We start from the raw sequence: 15,859 nt of genomic DNA on the forward strand, positions 1-15,859 counted from the left end.
ATAGTGTACTACTTATTGTTATCTGTAATGTAGGAAGTTTTAGTATTGGGGTTGGTATAGTCGATTATTTATTGCTATCTGTATATTTAGGAAGTTTCACTTATTTAAGTTCAGCATAGATGGAAATTATGTTCTGTGTACTTATGTTATGCCAGGTGCTTGCGTTGTCTTGTCTTAAGAATATCAGTGCCCAGTCTAACCTTGTGTTGTTCTGTGTACCTGACAAATAAAAGACTTGAACTTGAAATACTTTAGTCGTTAACCACAATTGCCTACATAGTTTTTCATGAATTTAAGATTCACAAAGCTAAGGTCTTAATTCAAATGTCCTCAAAAGAACACTTTCTTCGAGTTTGATCACTCGAACCTAACGTGTCAATTTCATGATTTTTTTAAATGTTTGTAGCCTAATTTGTCGTTTGAGGAGAAATAAAGAAAATGTATGAAGTTCCCTGATTTCACCCTTTCGGTTTTTGTTATTTTAAAATAAAAACAAATTTCAGAGTAACTCCATCATCCATGCTAGCAGACACATGTTGCAGCTAATTATTTCCACAGGTCCTACTATATAACTAAAAAGATTTTATTTAACAAACAGGACAATAAAACATTTTCTATGACACAGTGGCAGTATGGCTCAGAAGTCTGTGAAACAATACAATCTATGTACAATCTTAAAATGCCTTTTTTTTTGTTTTAAGCTCCAGTCCTGCTCATAAAGAGAGAAGCCTCTTCATAGATTACTTGAGTACAGCACATTTATATTCTCTTGATTCTCAAAACATCCCTACCACACACATCCTTATATGCATAAATATGCTTTTTCTACAGGTACACTTGCACTTAGAGATTCATGTTGTTTAATTTTAACTTGCTTATCTACATGCTCTTATGGTTCTTCCCTTTGTCACTTATTTTTTGGTTGTTCACAATGTGTCCTTCATGTTTTGGCTACCCGCAATGCTTTTGGGCTATCTTGTTGTTATTATCAGTGACCTATGCACTTTGTAAAGCTCTCTCTTGGAAGTCGCTTTGGATAAAAGCGTCTGCTAAATGAATAAATGTAAATGTAAGACATGTATGAGATTTTGTCCTGAACATAGTTGTGTAACTGTATTTCTGTCAAAGATAAAGATTCGAAGGTCAGAACCAATAGAAATAGCACAGTCCCTTATTAATCATCACTTTGTGTCTGCATACCCATTTACATGTTAATACAAAATGCAGGGTAAGAACATATCTATACAACAGTCATACCAATTTGCATTAACAACCACACAACTATGTGGGGTAGAGGTAGCATAATTGATATACAACTCTTATGAAGGGGTCATAGTTCCATAGCAGTAGGCATGAAGTGCTTCTCATAGTCTTGAAAAAACAGTTCCTCCTCTGACAAACTAGCCGTGTCACCTCCAATCTTCTCTTCATCAGTGTCAATCATTGTACTGTAAGCTTCTTCATAAAATGTACCCTTCCCCTTTGTTTGTATCCATCCCCTTTCCATGTCCGCATTTTTTTTCTCTTCTTCGGTCCCTGTTCCTATGCACTCCTCCTCATTCGCCGTTTCCGTCAGATGATATGTTTTCCCAAGGAAGGCCTTGATATCCTGAGGCTCAATTTGGACCACCTCCAGCTGAGAGATCTTGGGACTTGGCTCTGAAGGAGCGCAGATAAAGGAGAAACTGACCTGCCGAATGACACAGATTTCTATCAGGTGTGTGATATATCAAAGCTGAGTTTACACATACCTTAAGATCAGTGTTATTCTTGCTGTATGGCTGTATAGCATACATATAACTGTTAATATAACTCCAGCAAGATAGAGGAAATTCTGTCAATTACAGTTGAAATGACAGCACACATTAAATGACAAATAAGGACAGAAATGATAACAGTAGGTCAATACTGACCAGACACATTCACATAATGGCTTGTCTCACCTGGGACTTTGTCATCTGTTGGAACAGTTGGCTGTTTTTGGGGTCAGGCACCTTATCACACCCCACCAGCACCTTGTAAGCAAACCCCATCAATAGGAGGATTATGACCGGTATGATTAATATGTACATTGTTATATCTGTGAATGGGAGAGACAGAGATTGAAAGAGAAAAAGAGAGAGAAATCAATGCAAGGTTTTAAAACCTAAAAAAAACGTTGAACTGTTGGCTAACCCTAACATAACCAGCGAACACAATGCATAACAATCCCAAGATTAAAAACAACTAGAGGGTACAGTACCATAGTCTAGCTTGTCCTTGGTGGTGATGTGGATGATTTTAGCTTGTCCAGACCCAGCTTTAGTTACAGCACGGATCCCCACTTTGTAGGAACGGCCAGGGGAGAGATCTAGTATCACGTAGCTGTTCTTCTCTGCACTCACATTTCCCACTGGCCAAGAGAAGAGAACTTTTCATGAGAACTAGGCTACTGTTGCTTTATCATAGCTTGAAACTACTGTTTTAACAAGGATGTTAGGGCAAGGCAGCTATAGCTGTGTGTCTCAAATGTTCTGTCCAGTCCAAATGGGTGGGGAGAAACATTGAAATGTTTGGTAGGTTACTAAAACATGACGTTTCAAGAGGGGCCGCTACCTGTCTGGTTGCCTACTTCCAGAAGGTAGTGCAGGATGACACCTCTTGTCTGGCTCAGGGGGATGTGACCCCAGGAGAGGGTCACCTGAGAGTCAGTGATGTCATGGATCTTGATGAAGGGTACCTGGGGAGGGGCTGAGGAGGTGGGTTGAGAAGACAGGATAGTTGGAATGAGTAGATTAGAGGTATGCTGGCACATTAAGGACAGTTAAACAAAGTATATATTTCTGTACTGGATACAGGGCACACACTTCTGTTTCTTTACATGCTAAGTGCATAAATTGTGAATATGTATTGTCATTAACAAGGATTTAGGTGTATCACTGATGTGTAAGAAGATCTATGGATCTGTATGATGATAATGCATACCTCCTTCTCGTGCATATGCAGTAGTGGATGAAAGGAACACAGAACTGTTTCCTAATACTCCAAACAACGACACAATGTAGGAAGTGTAATTCTCAAAAGAACCTACAGATGGAGACAGATCATTGGTTTCAGCTTTCGTGAGTGAGTTCCACACAGGATGGATTGAAAGCATAGGTGATTCTAGGTTTTAAAACTGGGGGTGTAAAGGTTAGTGATTTTAATTGTTTTTGCTTACAAAGAACATGCTCAAAATTAATACTAGATCTTAACATTTTAAATTAATCATTAGAGTACAACAAACCATGGTAGAACATACAACTCTGACATCACTTAAAAACTTTTTACATTCTTTGAAAATGTAAATGTTTTCATCCCAATAGTAGGGGGTGCAAATGCCTGCACCCACGGTCTAATCTCATATGATTGAAAGGGGTCTCCCGTCCTATGAGATATTAAATATATATGAAACCCAAATTTCTCAGACCTGGCAAAGGGATTGACGTCTGGCTGTTGTTGTGTACTTTCCTCCAACCAAACCCCCGGGATGGAGGAAGTCCTGCCTGCTTGTACTGCACTACTAGCTCCAGTAGGTTGTTGGTGAGTTGGGAGGACAGATTCCATGATACCAACAGGCTCACTTCATCCATGTTACAAATGATGTGTGTCTCTGGGCCTTGTACATCTGTAGGACAAATATACTGCTGTCATTTCTGTGGCATCACGCTAAGGCACCAAATTTAGACAGTCTCCGATGCAAAATCAACTAAAGGGGTAAACGTGAAGGGGTAAACACAGAGGCTGTTTTCAAACGTGTCAGGTTAGATATGAGTCATCAGCATACCTGGTGTCGGTAGAGCTAAGGAAGTGGGTTCTGTAGCGCCTTGCGAGGTGTGTGCTGACACATGCACTCCTGACACACCCAGAAGAGAGGAACGGAGATGACACTGTTCTCCCTTACAACCCGACCGGCCCCCATCATCTGTCGTGGACACATTGACAATTTCCACAGTGCCATTGGTGTACGAAACCGTCACCGCGTATATCAGCCCATGCACTACAGGAGGAGATGGCAGCTAAGAAATCAAACAGGGTTCAGGGGTTAGATTTTTTCTTTTACGTAACAAAGTATTTTTGTGCTTTTGATTTGATGTTGTCGACACACCTTCCACATCAAAGCACATTTAGAGAGGTCAGAGAGGCCTTCACAGTCACACCACACATCCATCTGTCCTAAAGGCCCTAAGATAGAGTAAAAGAGAGAAACAGTGAGGAGAGAGTGGAAAGAAAATACAATAGATATTTCAACAAAGAGAAAGTGAGTGAATTCATCCAAGGCTGCAGTGTGGAAAAGAGAAGTACCAGTACCTACCAACTGTCTGCACTGAGTTCCACTCACTCAAGATGGTATCCTTACATCGACACCGTACCTGGAACTCATACTTGGTGAATGGCAGCGGTAACAGGAACTCAAACCTCGTTTGGAGGTTGTTCACCACCTGAATAGAACATACAAATGACATACAAATAGTAGATAAGGTATTGTTCAACAGGAATATTTAAAGATATATGCTGTGTTGTTAGAAATATTTCTGTGTGTGTTATGCAAGATTCAAATAATACTGCTCAGAAAGAGGAACCTCTCAAAGTTGCGAGACTGATAGTTCTTCAGACAACTTTGTATCACCACAGACTTGTCTCCTTGCTGCATGCTGCAAACAATAACCTTTCTTGACTCCAGCGACTCTGTGCACTACTTGATAAAAGATTTTCCTTACATGTTGTCACTGGGTTGGTGAGATAGAATGCCTAGTGATGATGTAAGCTAGTCTGCACATTTGACCTGGTACTGTATTCTCTACTTTGGAAAAAAGAGGATAGAGGAGCCTGATGCTTTGGAAAGCTTTTTTCAACTCATTTATTCACAACCTGTCTGTCTGTTGATTACTGGAGATTGTTTCAATGAAAGACTCACACGTACAGTAATGAAATATGCACCAACTACCGGTATTCTATCTGATGACATTATCTGATGAACAGTATAGGACACTGCTCCATGTGCGTATCTAGCCCTATTTTGGGGGGGGCTGGAGCCCCTAAATATAAATGTGTTGATTTCTCTCCCTAAAACCCACTAGAGGACACTATTTAAAAGGATATTTTCAAAACTTTACTCTGGGGGAACATGCCCCCAGACCCCCCTAGTTTTGCTGGGTCACAGGAAAAATAATAGGTTTTATCTAGGGGCTTAGCCCCCCCAAAAGTGGGAACCTAAATTCACCCCTGCACTGTTCAGTTATAACACTGGCTAGCACAGAACAAGAAACAAGTGAAAATATTATCTGGCATATGTCAGGTTTCACAACCCCTTATTGATGTCACAGCGCAACAGCCTTATTTGAGTGCTGAACTTATTTTTCAATTCAGCAGCAGGAACACAGTGCATCCCTGTGTTGTAGATTACATTTATGAAGGTGGCAAAGGTTATACCCTTCAAAAATAAAAGACCTATAACCAGTCATCCTTCTAGTCTAACTTATGTTTGCCATGTCATCCTGTAAATATGAACCAATATAGTTATAATATGGATTGATTGAGAGGATAGCCCATTGTAAGTTCCCTTACCTCAGACCATTTTTGCTGGCCCTCAGAACGATAGCGGACATCACAGTCTCCTTCAGACAATTTAAGCAGGCTGCAGCCAGAGTCCCAGGTAATCTCCAGGTAATCACTAGTGAACATGGTGATAACGGGAGCGGGAGGCACCCCTGTTGGAGAAATAAAAAAAGGTTGCATAAAAAAGACGAGAGAGAAAGACGAGATAGAGAAAGGCAGAAATCAAAGAAGAGGAAGGCGTGCTTGTAAGGAAAGGGAAAAAGTCAAAGTTAAGTGAGATACAAGGCGACTCACGGATCAGATCTGTTCTGAAGGTGGCATTGTCAGACTGGGCAGAGCCGTACTGGTTCTTAGCCACCACCCACACCCATAATGTTCTGTGACTAGGGTAATCATCGCGAGGAATGACACCACTGGACCGCTCAGACACACTGAAGCTTCTGCATCAGTCGTGGAAGGAAAAGGATGTAGTCGGTAATTACATACACCTCAGGAAACATTCAAAGAATCTCTGACAGCGCCTGTCGTGTGGTAATGTTCACTTTTCATCTTTGTTTGTGAGCTTGTAACATGTATACATACAGCCTGTATAAATATGACAATGACTTGTTTCAAAACCAGTGTCAGCAGATGGAATTGTTTTTACTTGGTATCTAGGTCTGCGGCCCAGTGAATGCTGTAGGATGTCGGAAGACCTGGATCCTGGTCTGGCCCTGGGTCCCAGGAACATTGAATGGTCAAGTCTTCATCAACGCTATAGGGGATAGAACACTGAGGAGTGGAAGGAGTATGGGGTTGAGGACCTACAGGGAGAAAGAGAGAGATAGAGAAACAAACAGAGACAGAGTAAACACAACCCATTTTGAAACCACAGGGAACTGAAGTGTGAATCCAATTTTCAAAGAACATAGGCTTTGTTGCGGAGAATGTAAACAGGAAACGAGACTTACTGCAGGTTACCTTCATCTGTCTCAAACAATTGCTTGTATGTTTTTATATCACTACTCAAATTAGAACTAAGGAGAAACCATAAAAAAGGATAAACATAATGTAGCCAGCTATTTAGATCAACCTAAAAACACATACCTACCTGATGCAACAGAATGGAAAAATAGCCAACCAGTGCAATTGCTAGATGCTTAGAAAGTATCATAAAGACACTAAGAAGTGGACACTAATGACCATACAAAACTAACTGCTAGATCTAAAGGCTCACCTGTATGGACTAAAGCGTTAGACTGAGTAAACAGCAGCATCAACAGGTGAGATATGAGCCAGGCCCTGGGTCTAGCCATCACAAAAGCAGACTGCGGTTACCTTCAAATGAAAAATACATATACACATAGTACGTTATGCTTATGGGTTGTTCTGAAAGTACAGAAGTAAAGTAGGCTAATTGGTGAAAGTAAAATGACAACACTAAAGAAAACAGTGATAGGAGTTAGGTCTAATTGCACAAATGCCGAGTATCTCACAACGATAAAGAACAAAAGTAGAAAATTGTATTGTAACAGATTAATCAAATCATTAGCCAAAAAAAAAGATAAATTAATGATCAAGACTGATTTGATTTACAAAATTACCGACACTTACCTCGAGAAGTGAATCAAACTCCATGAACTTCCTGCAATGCTAATACAATGAAGTTTTCCCTTATTATTAGGTGAAATACTACACACAGCAAGAAAACTGCTGTTAAAAAAGTCCGCCCTTCTACCGGAATTGCCTTTGGCACGTGGACATGACAGGCTCCCGGAAAACCCGTTTCACCAAGCACATTGCACGATTACATTATGTGTATTCGACTTCATGCAACGCCAGTGCCGGCTGCAGCCGGCTGACTTGAAGCTGAGAATGCCATTGGCTGCTTCAAGTCAGCCGGGCTACAGGGGGCTGCAGGCGACGCCGGCGCTGAGCCTGGATGAAGTCGAGCACACCTATTCTCTTTTTATATTGGATGTGGCTAATTTCATAGCACCCCATTTGGCTACCATAGCACCCCATTTATTTGCTTAAGTCAAGAAAAGTTGCCCGTAAACGTGCTCGCAGATCAGCAAATCGCTGATTTACCTGAGCTGAATGAGAACAAGGAGAAGGGACTTGATAATCTACAGTTGCCTGTCTTTATAGCAAGTTTTACAAATGGCTGCACACATAGCCTACATGACGGTTGTTTGTAGAGTTTATTTACATTTACTCATTTAGCAGATACGGTGGCCCTGAAGTGCAAAACACCCCCCCTAATATGAGTAGGCTACATCCCCCAAATGAAAACACTCCCCCCCCAATACGAGTCAACTCCCCCCAAATCGGATGACTTGTTCACCTCCCCCCAATACAAAAACACGCTCCCCCAAATGGAAAACGACATTACATTAGGTGCGTTCGACATGGACTGCGGCTGCATGAAACGACCGGCGAGAGTAGCCGCCCCCAGTCGGGGAGGAGTTGAAAACGGCTCTGTGAAGTCGGACATTCCAGCTTCTCGTGGTTTGCTGCGTTGATGTCAGTCATGGCCGATCAAGCGCTGTTTGCTTACTTTACTTTATTTATAATTTAACTTAGTCTTTCCGTTAGTGAAGAGGCTGACTAAAACCCCTTCTTCAACACATTTTTAATTCAATTAAACTTTTTTGAGCGTTGGCGAAACTGGTGTCCGAATATTCCAAAACACGCGTCAAAGTTGTCGTGTGTGAGTCTGGCCAATCATGAATTGCTGTGTCGTCACTTGAACCCGTGCAATTGCTCTTGAGAACTCCACTGCAAAGGACGTATAGCCCCTATACGTCCACTGTAGGTTAGTGCATGACATGTGCACCAGCAAATACTATTTCAAAATAAATTCCTGCATTAAAATAATGTATCATGAGTTTGTATGATTTGGTCATGTATTATCACACTAGCATTTAATTATCACGTCAAACAATTACACTGCACTAAACTGTACGTGTAAATGTAAAGTGAAAATAACAAAACCAGTCAGTATGATGACTTGAGCGAATATCATTCATTCACGTCTTACTAAAACAGCGGCCACGCGAAAGGGAATAAGGAAACTGTTTCCTCTACTAAAAAATACAATGCGGGTCACGTGAAAAAAGGATCCAAAGACTCGTAGAAAGACCGAGTCGGGGAAGGAACTAATCTTTCGTTTCCTCTAGCTACAGAGCCTATGCAGGTCACGTGAAAAATGATCCAAAGTCTCGTAGAAAGACAGAGTCGGGAAAGGAACGAATCGTTCGTTTCCTCTTGCTACAGCCTATACAGGTCACGTGAAAAATGATTCAAAGACTCGTAGAAAGACCGAGTCAGGAAAGGAACGAATCGTTCGTTTCCTCTAGCTACAGAGCCTATGCAGGTCACGTGAAAAATGATCCAAAGACTCGTTACTCCCGAGTCCTTATAAGGATTCGTTCAAAATGAACGAATCGTTCACGAACGACACATCACTACCGCCTGCAGCCTGCTGCGGCGCCGCATGAAGTCGGGTCATGTCGAACGCACTTACTAATTTGATCGCTGTTGCTTGTTTACCATTAATATTTCAGCTAAACTGTAGGAATACATGTAAATCAGCATCTGAAAATGGGCAGTGTAGTTGCTGAAAATTTGCTTATTTTCTTGATGAAACGGCTAATTTGTAAATTTGCTCCGACTTTTCGATAACCTAGCATCGCAGTGCAGCGACACCTACTTTTCTGGCAGTGAATTGTTTTCAGCACGCAGAGCCGTCGGAGTTAGCCTGACGTTGTCATAGCCTACTCATAATTGTAGTCAGAATATGAGTCTGAAAACTCTCCGTTGGGCTGTGACTACGGGGCGTGTTTCAACCGAACTCATAAAACAAATGCCTCTTCGCTCAATTGGATAGACCTACAACCAATCAGAGCAACGTAATGTGTTGTTTGTTGAAAACAAATTCAACCCAAGCGCTCTTTCGTGACGTTGTTGATTACGTTACTGTTGATCATCTGTCCATCATCGTATAAAGCCCGCCCTGGCAATTTCATTGGTACGCCCAGATTCTGGTTTTCTGTAGTTGTTCCCCAATACGAGACCCTCCAGACCCATCTTCCCGACCAAATTTTTTTGTGGGCGGGGAGAAGTTGGGCTGGCAGCCAGGCTACGTCGGAGTAGTATAAATTGAACCAATCCGTTGAGTAAGGGGGTACCTGCAGAGCCGGAGACTCCGAAGACCCCCCCCCCCCCCCCCCACCCCCGGGGAGACCCCCCGGGGAGACCCCCCCGGGGAGACCTGCAGTTTCAGGACCGCAGTTCTAGGACCCTCGTTTTATCTGACAGCGCCATGTAGCGAATGGGATAAACATGGACCGGAACAAGATAATATTTTCCTGCAGTAGTGAATATTGTAGGATTACAGGTCAGAACAAGATGGACTAGAATCAGAGTGTAAGTAGCTAATGTGAATCGCGTATGGTTATGTATAAAACAATTCTGGTGTCTTGAATTGGACAACGTTAGCTAGCTAACTTCAACTTTGCTGTCAAAATAATTTCAAGACACTGGAGTGGTTTTCAACGTCAAACAAACTACTTGATTAGCTAGAGCTAATATTCAGTAGCTATAGCACTAACTAGCTAGCTCTACACACATAGTTTCCTTAAAAACGAACTGTAAATTGTTACTCTGTTCATTTGTTTAATGAAACCGTAGGGCAACGTAGCTTATATAAATGAAGTATTGTTCAACATATTTAAATTAGCTAAACGTTCAAAACAATTCTGGTACAATTAACTGTTCACTTAGGATAATTTTATGAAATACAAACTTTTAGACTATTTGTTTTGTTTTACTGAAACCAAGCCCAACTACTGTAGGTGTCTTATGATGAAGCCAGCACCGTAATAAAACTTCAAAAAAATGATAGGATAAAAGCAAGTGGATTGGATCTGTCAGCTAAACGAAATCTGCAGTCTACTGTCTTAAAAATTAACCATATAATTTTTGTAGGCCACGGCTACGGCCTGAGTATGCTGAGGAATCTATCCCTGCAGGATGCAGAAAAGGTCTTCATCTCTGGACCAGTTTATCATCGGAGGTAAGTAGAGAATGTACATTTTCTGTACAATCCCATGCAACTTTATAATCTACTATTAATACCTTTATTATCAACCACTTAAGTAATGCTAATTAATGTACACTACTTTGTTAGGCTAACTGATATTTATGCTTACCTAGAAGTAATATTGGGCCTCATTCACCAATATCTTCCTAAGTTATTTCTTAAATTTGTTCTTAAGAAAGTTCTTAAGAAAAGTCTACGTGTGATTCATGACGTGTTCTTAAACAGCGGAATTGTTCGCAGGTGTGTTCTTAGAATATTGAATCCCAATATTTTGTAAATTGAAAGCTTGTGCCCAGTTGCTCCTATTTAGCATAAATTAACGCCCCATAATTCCCATAAAAGGGCAGATGGCAGGGCCGTGTGCACACTCAGAAAAATGTCAAAAAGACGTGGGAAAGACGGTAGAGGCCTCGACGCCAAAAGAAAGAAAAATGTCAGTAATTCTGAAGTGGAGATATTACTGCAAGAAGTAAGCGCGAAACGCAACATCTTATTTAGTAGCGTCAGCAGTGGCTACAAAGCGGTAAATAAAACCGATGCATGGAATGCAATTACCCATGCAGTGAATGCTGTATCCGGAGAAGGGCGCAGAACCGATGAAGTAAAAAAGAAGTGGTTTGATCTGAAATCAGAGACCAAAAAAAATATCTCAAAACATAGAAAACAGGTGCTGGCCACTGGAGGGGGGAACTCTGGGCCACAGTTATCTGAGCTGGACCAGCGCATTGGGGCCTTAATTGGACAGACAGCCCTCACGGGTGTGCCATCGGCCGAGGATTTGGATACAGACATCGGCCCCGTGTCGGCTGTTTCATCTCCTAGACCATCTCCTATCCAAGAATTGGAAGGTAAGCGGTTGTTTTAGTTTTTCCAGAATCGATACAAGTTGGAAGATTCATTCAAGACACTAGTGTGTATTTGTGTGTGAAGTGTTCTCCTCAACATCTTCAAACAGTCACTTATTTCATTTATGTAGATAAAGTCCTGCCAGGGCAACAGCAACCACCCTCTGAAGCTGAACCTGAAGCATCCACCAGCACATCCATTTACATTTACATTTATTCATTTAGCAGACGCTTTTATCCAAAGCGACTTCCAAGAGAGAGCTTTACAAAGTGCATAGGTCACTGATAATAACAACAAGATAGCCCCACAGCATTGCGGGTAGTCAAAAACAAGAAGTATACATCGTGAACAACCAAAATAATAGTGCTAAAGGGAAGAAACCATAAGAGCATGCAGTTAAACAAGTTACAATTACACAACATGAATCTCTAAGTGCAGGTGTACCTGTAGGAGAGCAATAAAAATAGGATTTACTCAAATAGAATACAACAATTTAAATCAGCTACCACTAACCAACAAGAGCAACAGTCTAAGCAAGAGTCATTGTGATCCTGTGATCCACACGTGCCCCCAGATCCCGTTCAACTTCTCCACATGTGATCACTGATGCGGTCCTGGACAACCAACAGAAAATTGCACTTGCACAGATAGCCTCAACACTAACCACCATCTCCCAGACACTTAAAGAAATTAAATAACACTTCAAAAAATAAAATGCCTGCACTGAAAGCTGTGAGTGACTCAATTTATTTCTTGAAATGATAGCGAACAAAAAATCACTTATCAGCACCTCATGCTCCAATGGGACCTAGAGGACTAAACTTGGAACAGAATCACAAACAGAATTACAAACGAGCAATTAATTGCTCTCGAACTTGGACAGCAACTCAATTGTCTGGTCCAAGGAGTTGGTCAGGACGCTCATGCTCTTGTGGTGGCTGAGGGGGAAGTGCTACACCACGTTTCATGGCAATGTTGTGCAAGACACACCAGGCCATGATTATCTTACACACCTAAAACAATGAATATGGCGTAATTTCAAATACAGAAAGCGTATGGTAGAACTTGGCCAGATAGGCTATTCTTGCCATATTTAAAGCAATTGGTCTATATACAAACACACCTTCTCCGGTTTGTAAAGCAGCTTTCCACCTGCTGTGTCCAAACACATCCAGCGTCCTTTTAAAATGCCAATGGTGCGCTCGATGGTGGAGCGAGTACGAGCATGCTTCTGATTGTATGACACCTCCTGGTAAGTCTGAGGGTTGGTGAGTGGGCTCATTAACCAGGGGGCCAGGGCATATCCTCGATCTCCTAATAAAACAAGTCATTATAGGAATAGAAAGCAATTGTTGATGGAATCCATTATTCTGAGATGCTTACCAATGAGCCATGCGTCTCCAGCAGCTCCTTGTTCGAGCCGCATACCCACAGAACTGTTTTGCACGATGTAGGAATCGTGTGCACCTCCTGGGAAGCGGGCAACCACATTCAGAAGTTGATTCTGGGAGTCGCAGATTAGTTGAACATTTATGGAGTGGTATTGCTTGCGGTTAAGATATGGGAACGGATCTGGAGATGGTACCTTAATGCGCACGTGTGTGCAGTCTATTGCACCGATGGTGTTGGGGAAGCCAGAAATGAGATGGAATCTTCTCTTAATTGGGACCTGTTCTTCTGCTGTATAGGGGAAATGTATGTATTGTGTTGCCAATTGATTAATTCAATCGACGACTCGCGGGAGTGCGCGGCTGATGGATGCCTGTGATATTCCCACCCAGTCTCCTAGCTCCCTCTGAAAGGTTCCAGTTGCGAAAAATCCCAAAATGGAGAGTACCTGCACATGTGGTGGTACAGGGTTAGAGCGTGTGGTATGGCTCTGCAGTGGTGGCTCCAAACTGTTACAAATTTCCATGAGGACTGCTCTTGGTAGCCTAAAGCGTCCCAACAGGTACTCGTCACTCTCTGCAAATAAATCTCTATGGTCACGGAAGATGCGTTCCCTTCTGAGGGCCCGATCTGCAACATTTTCCAGCAGCAGTAAATATGCCATTGTGTGGTGTAGTCCTAGTGTGCGGAATAGGCCTACTTTGGGCCTATAAATACCGTGACCAGTCACTTATTATTGGATGGCAAGGTTCCTTGTTAACATACTTGATGTGAATTGAAAGCAAAGCAAGGCTAGTTCATTTAAATAGGCGAAGAACAATTCATACACAATGGCAATTCAAAGTGCTTTACAAATGAGCAGAAGTGTAGTGTGTATTTATTAAAACAAACAAACATATAATTATGTGTAAAATAATAAAAATGATTAGTTGCACGATTATAAGGGAGAGAAATATTCAATTTTAATTTAGAACGGACGAAAACGGTATAACTACTTATTTCGCGCAAACATGTCAACGCTCAATTGTGCGTAAGAGTGCTCTTGGGTGTGCGTAAATTCTGTTCTTACCCAAGAACAAATCCCAAATAAGAAAACATTGGTGAATGCCAACATCTTTGTGAAAACTGCGTAAGTGGGGTTTGACAACAAATTTGTTCGTAAGAACATTTGGTGAATGAGGCCCAATGTCTGTACTATTTCAGTGAAGTGGAGGAGTTTGAAAGGGGGATATCTAAACAATTGCGCACTGAAGGGAGACCATTCAAGTAGTAGCGTTAAGTAGTGCTTTTACCGACTTCACAATATGTTTATATTAGTGCTGTCAAACGATTAAACTATTTAATCGCGATTAATCGCATTAATGTCATAGTTAACTCGCGATTAATCAATTAATCGCACATTTTTATCTATTCTAAATGTCCCTTGATTTCTTTTTGTCCCATTCTTTTTTCAATTTTAAAGCTCTTATCAACATGGAAAAGTGGTTCGGTTTGCTTCGTGCAAATATTTTTTTATTGAAAACAACATTGCAATCGCCTGGCTTTGACGAGGGGGCGGAGAATTAGCATGAATCGCATCAGCTGTGTGCTTGGCCATCAAGTCGTATTTCAGACTGGACGTGCTGCGATGATAACTCAGTTTACAACGACAAAACACACAGATCACTTTGGTCTTGTCAATGGAACCATTTGGCAACTTTTTAAAAGTAAACTTTCCATTCAGAATCTTATTGGCATCCATTTTGGCGTCTCGCGCTCGCCATCCACTCAAAACGCAACGTTAGCCTACTACCAGAGAATGTCTAATATCCGTAAACGGGCTCTGCTACTACTCTTAAGCCGGCTCGCAAGCCAAACAAGTGTGTGTGTGGCGTGCCTGTTGTTTTATTTCCGGTCTAGCTAGATCCGGTGTGGTGTTGTAGTCTTTCTAACGTCGGTAATTGTTGCAACAGCATGTGAAAAAAACTACAAAGTTTGCTAGGCCAAAAAGAGCGTTAATCGCGCGATAAAAAAATTGACGCCGTTAATTTGGGTTTGCGTTAACGCCGTTAATAACGCGTTAAACTGACAGCACTAGTTTATATTTGTTTTTCTTGCTTTTATCTCTCATTGAAGGATGAAATTGTATGGAGGTCTAGATGGAGGTCTAGATGGAGTGATATGGAGGGGTGATTGTCATTGTTTGACAATTATTCAAAATAAACAATGCATATCTTGAATCTGCCCTGTGAGTCAACCTTGTGTCTTGCCTCTCTAACATTACACATTTGTGGTTGAGATTGAGTGACTGCAAAAACCTCAGCAAATATAATACAACTTCACTTTTCCAGAACTTTGGGGTGTCAGACACATCCAAAATGTAGCATGCACACAGGCATGTGCAGTATTTACAGGAATATGAAAGATGATCTGATCCACTGATGTGATCAATGTTTTGAGTCATGTCCAATACAAAACATCTTCTAGCATGCCCATCCACACCAAAGGAAGCATCCTCATGCAGCCCATCCACCATAGAGGTTCACCACCAGCAGCAGAGAAGGAAGCGGTGGATCTTCCGCAGCACCACCATCCCACATTACTCTAAGAAAATGTTTTTTTTGTGATGATGACATTAAATAAATTTAAGTATAACAGATTAGAGTTAAACTTGTATTTCCTCAGATAACTTTGATATTTATGTATAATAGAGCATAAAATAAAACAATGAAACGAATCACAGAATACGTACATTGCATAAGTATTTTGACAGAACCCTGTGTGTGTGTGTGGAATTTAATTATCTGCAGTATGAATCAAGGATTTACTCATGTTTAGTAGTTGTATTCCCAACAGATGTGGTTACATTCTGTTAAAGGCACTAGAGATATTCCACAAACACAAGCCTAGCATGTGCTTTTAGTTTTTCCATATGGGAGTGCATGATGCAGGAAAGTAAGGGCAGCATCATTGAGTCTTTTA

At 41.3% G+C, this 15,859-nt stretch overlaps 1 protein-coding gene and 1 long non-coding RNA gene across 2 annotated transcripts; one reads left to right on the forward strand and one right to left on the reverse strand.

The window, feature by feature from the left end:
• Positions 1–567: 567 nt before the first annotated feature.
• Positions 568–7,388, reverse strand: il12rb2l (interleukin 12 receptor, beta 2a, like). The gene is made up of 14 exons (XM_047038918.1): positions 7,171–7,388; positions 6,794–6,894; positions 6,224–6,380; positions 5,872–6,017; positions 5,587–5,729; positions 4,334–4,460; positions 4,127–4,203; positions 3,806–4,037; positions 3,449–3,646; positions 2,965–3,066; positions 2,596–2,730; positions 2,243–2,392; positions 1,944–2,080; positions 568–1,690 (listed from the first exon to the last, which is right to left on the reverse strand). The coding sequence occupies exons 2-14, from the start codon at positions 6,870–6,872 to the stop codon at positions 1,331–1,333; spliced, it is 2,043 nt and encodes a 680-aa protein (XP_046894874.1). The 5' UTR covers positions 6,873–6,894; positions 7,171–7,388; the 3' UTR covers positions 568–1,330.
• A 3,160-nt stretch (positions 7,389–10,548) lies between these two features.
• LOC124479961 lies at positions 10,549–11,726 on the forward strand. The gene is made up of 3 exons (XR_006957494.1): positions 10,549–10,636; positions 11,324–11,511; positions 11,640–11,726. It is a non-coding gene; the product is annotated as an uncharacterized LOC124479961 (long non-coding RNA).
• The last annotated feature ends 4,133 nt before the right edge of the window (positions 11,727–15,859 follow it).

The sequence above is a fragment of the Hypomesus transpacificus genome, chromosome 17 (assembly GCF_021917145.1).
Source record: "Hypomesus transpacificus isolate Combined female chromosome 17, fHypTra1, whole genome shotgun sequence".
Classification (NCBI taxonomy): domain Eukaryota; kingdom Metazoa; phylum Chordata; class Actinopteri; order Osmeriformes; family Osmeridae; genus Hypomesus; species Hypomesus transpacificus.

Coding starts and splice junctions, on each gene's coding strand:
- il12rb2l (XM_047038918.1), bottom strand. CDS start 6,872: ATGGCTAGACCCAGGGCCTGGCTCATATCTCACCTGTTGATGCTGCTG. Junction 4,461..5,586: donor GCCAGCAAAAATGGTCTGAG/GTAAGGGAACTT, acceptor TGTTCTATTCAG/GTGGTGAACAACCTCCAAAC. Junction 3,067..3,448: donor GACGTCAATCCCTTTGCCAG/GTCTGAGAAATT, acceptor CTCCATCTGTAG/GTTCTTTTGAGAATTACACT.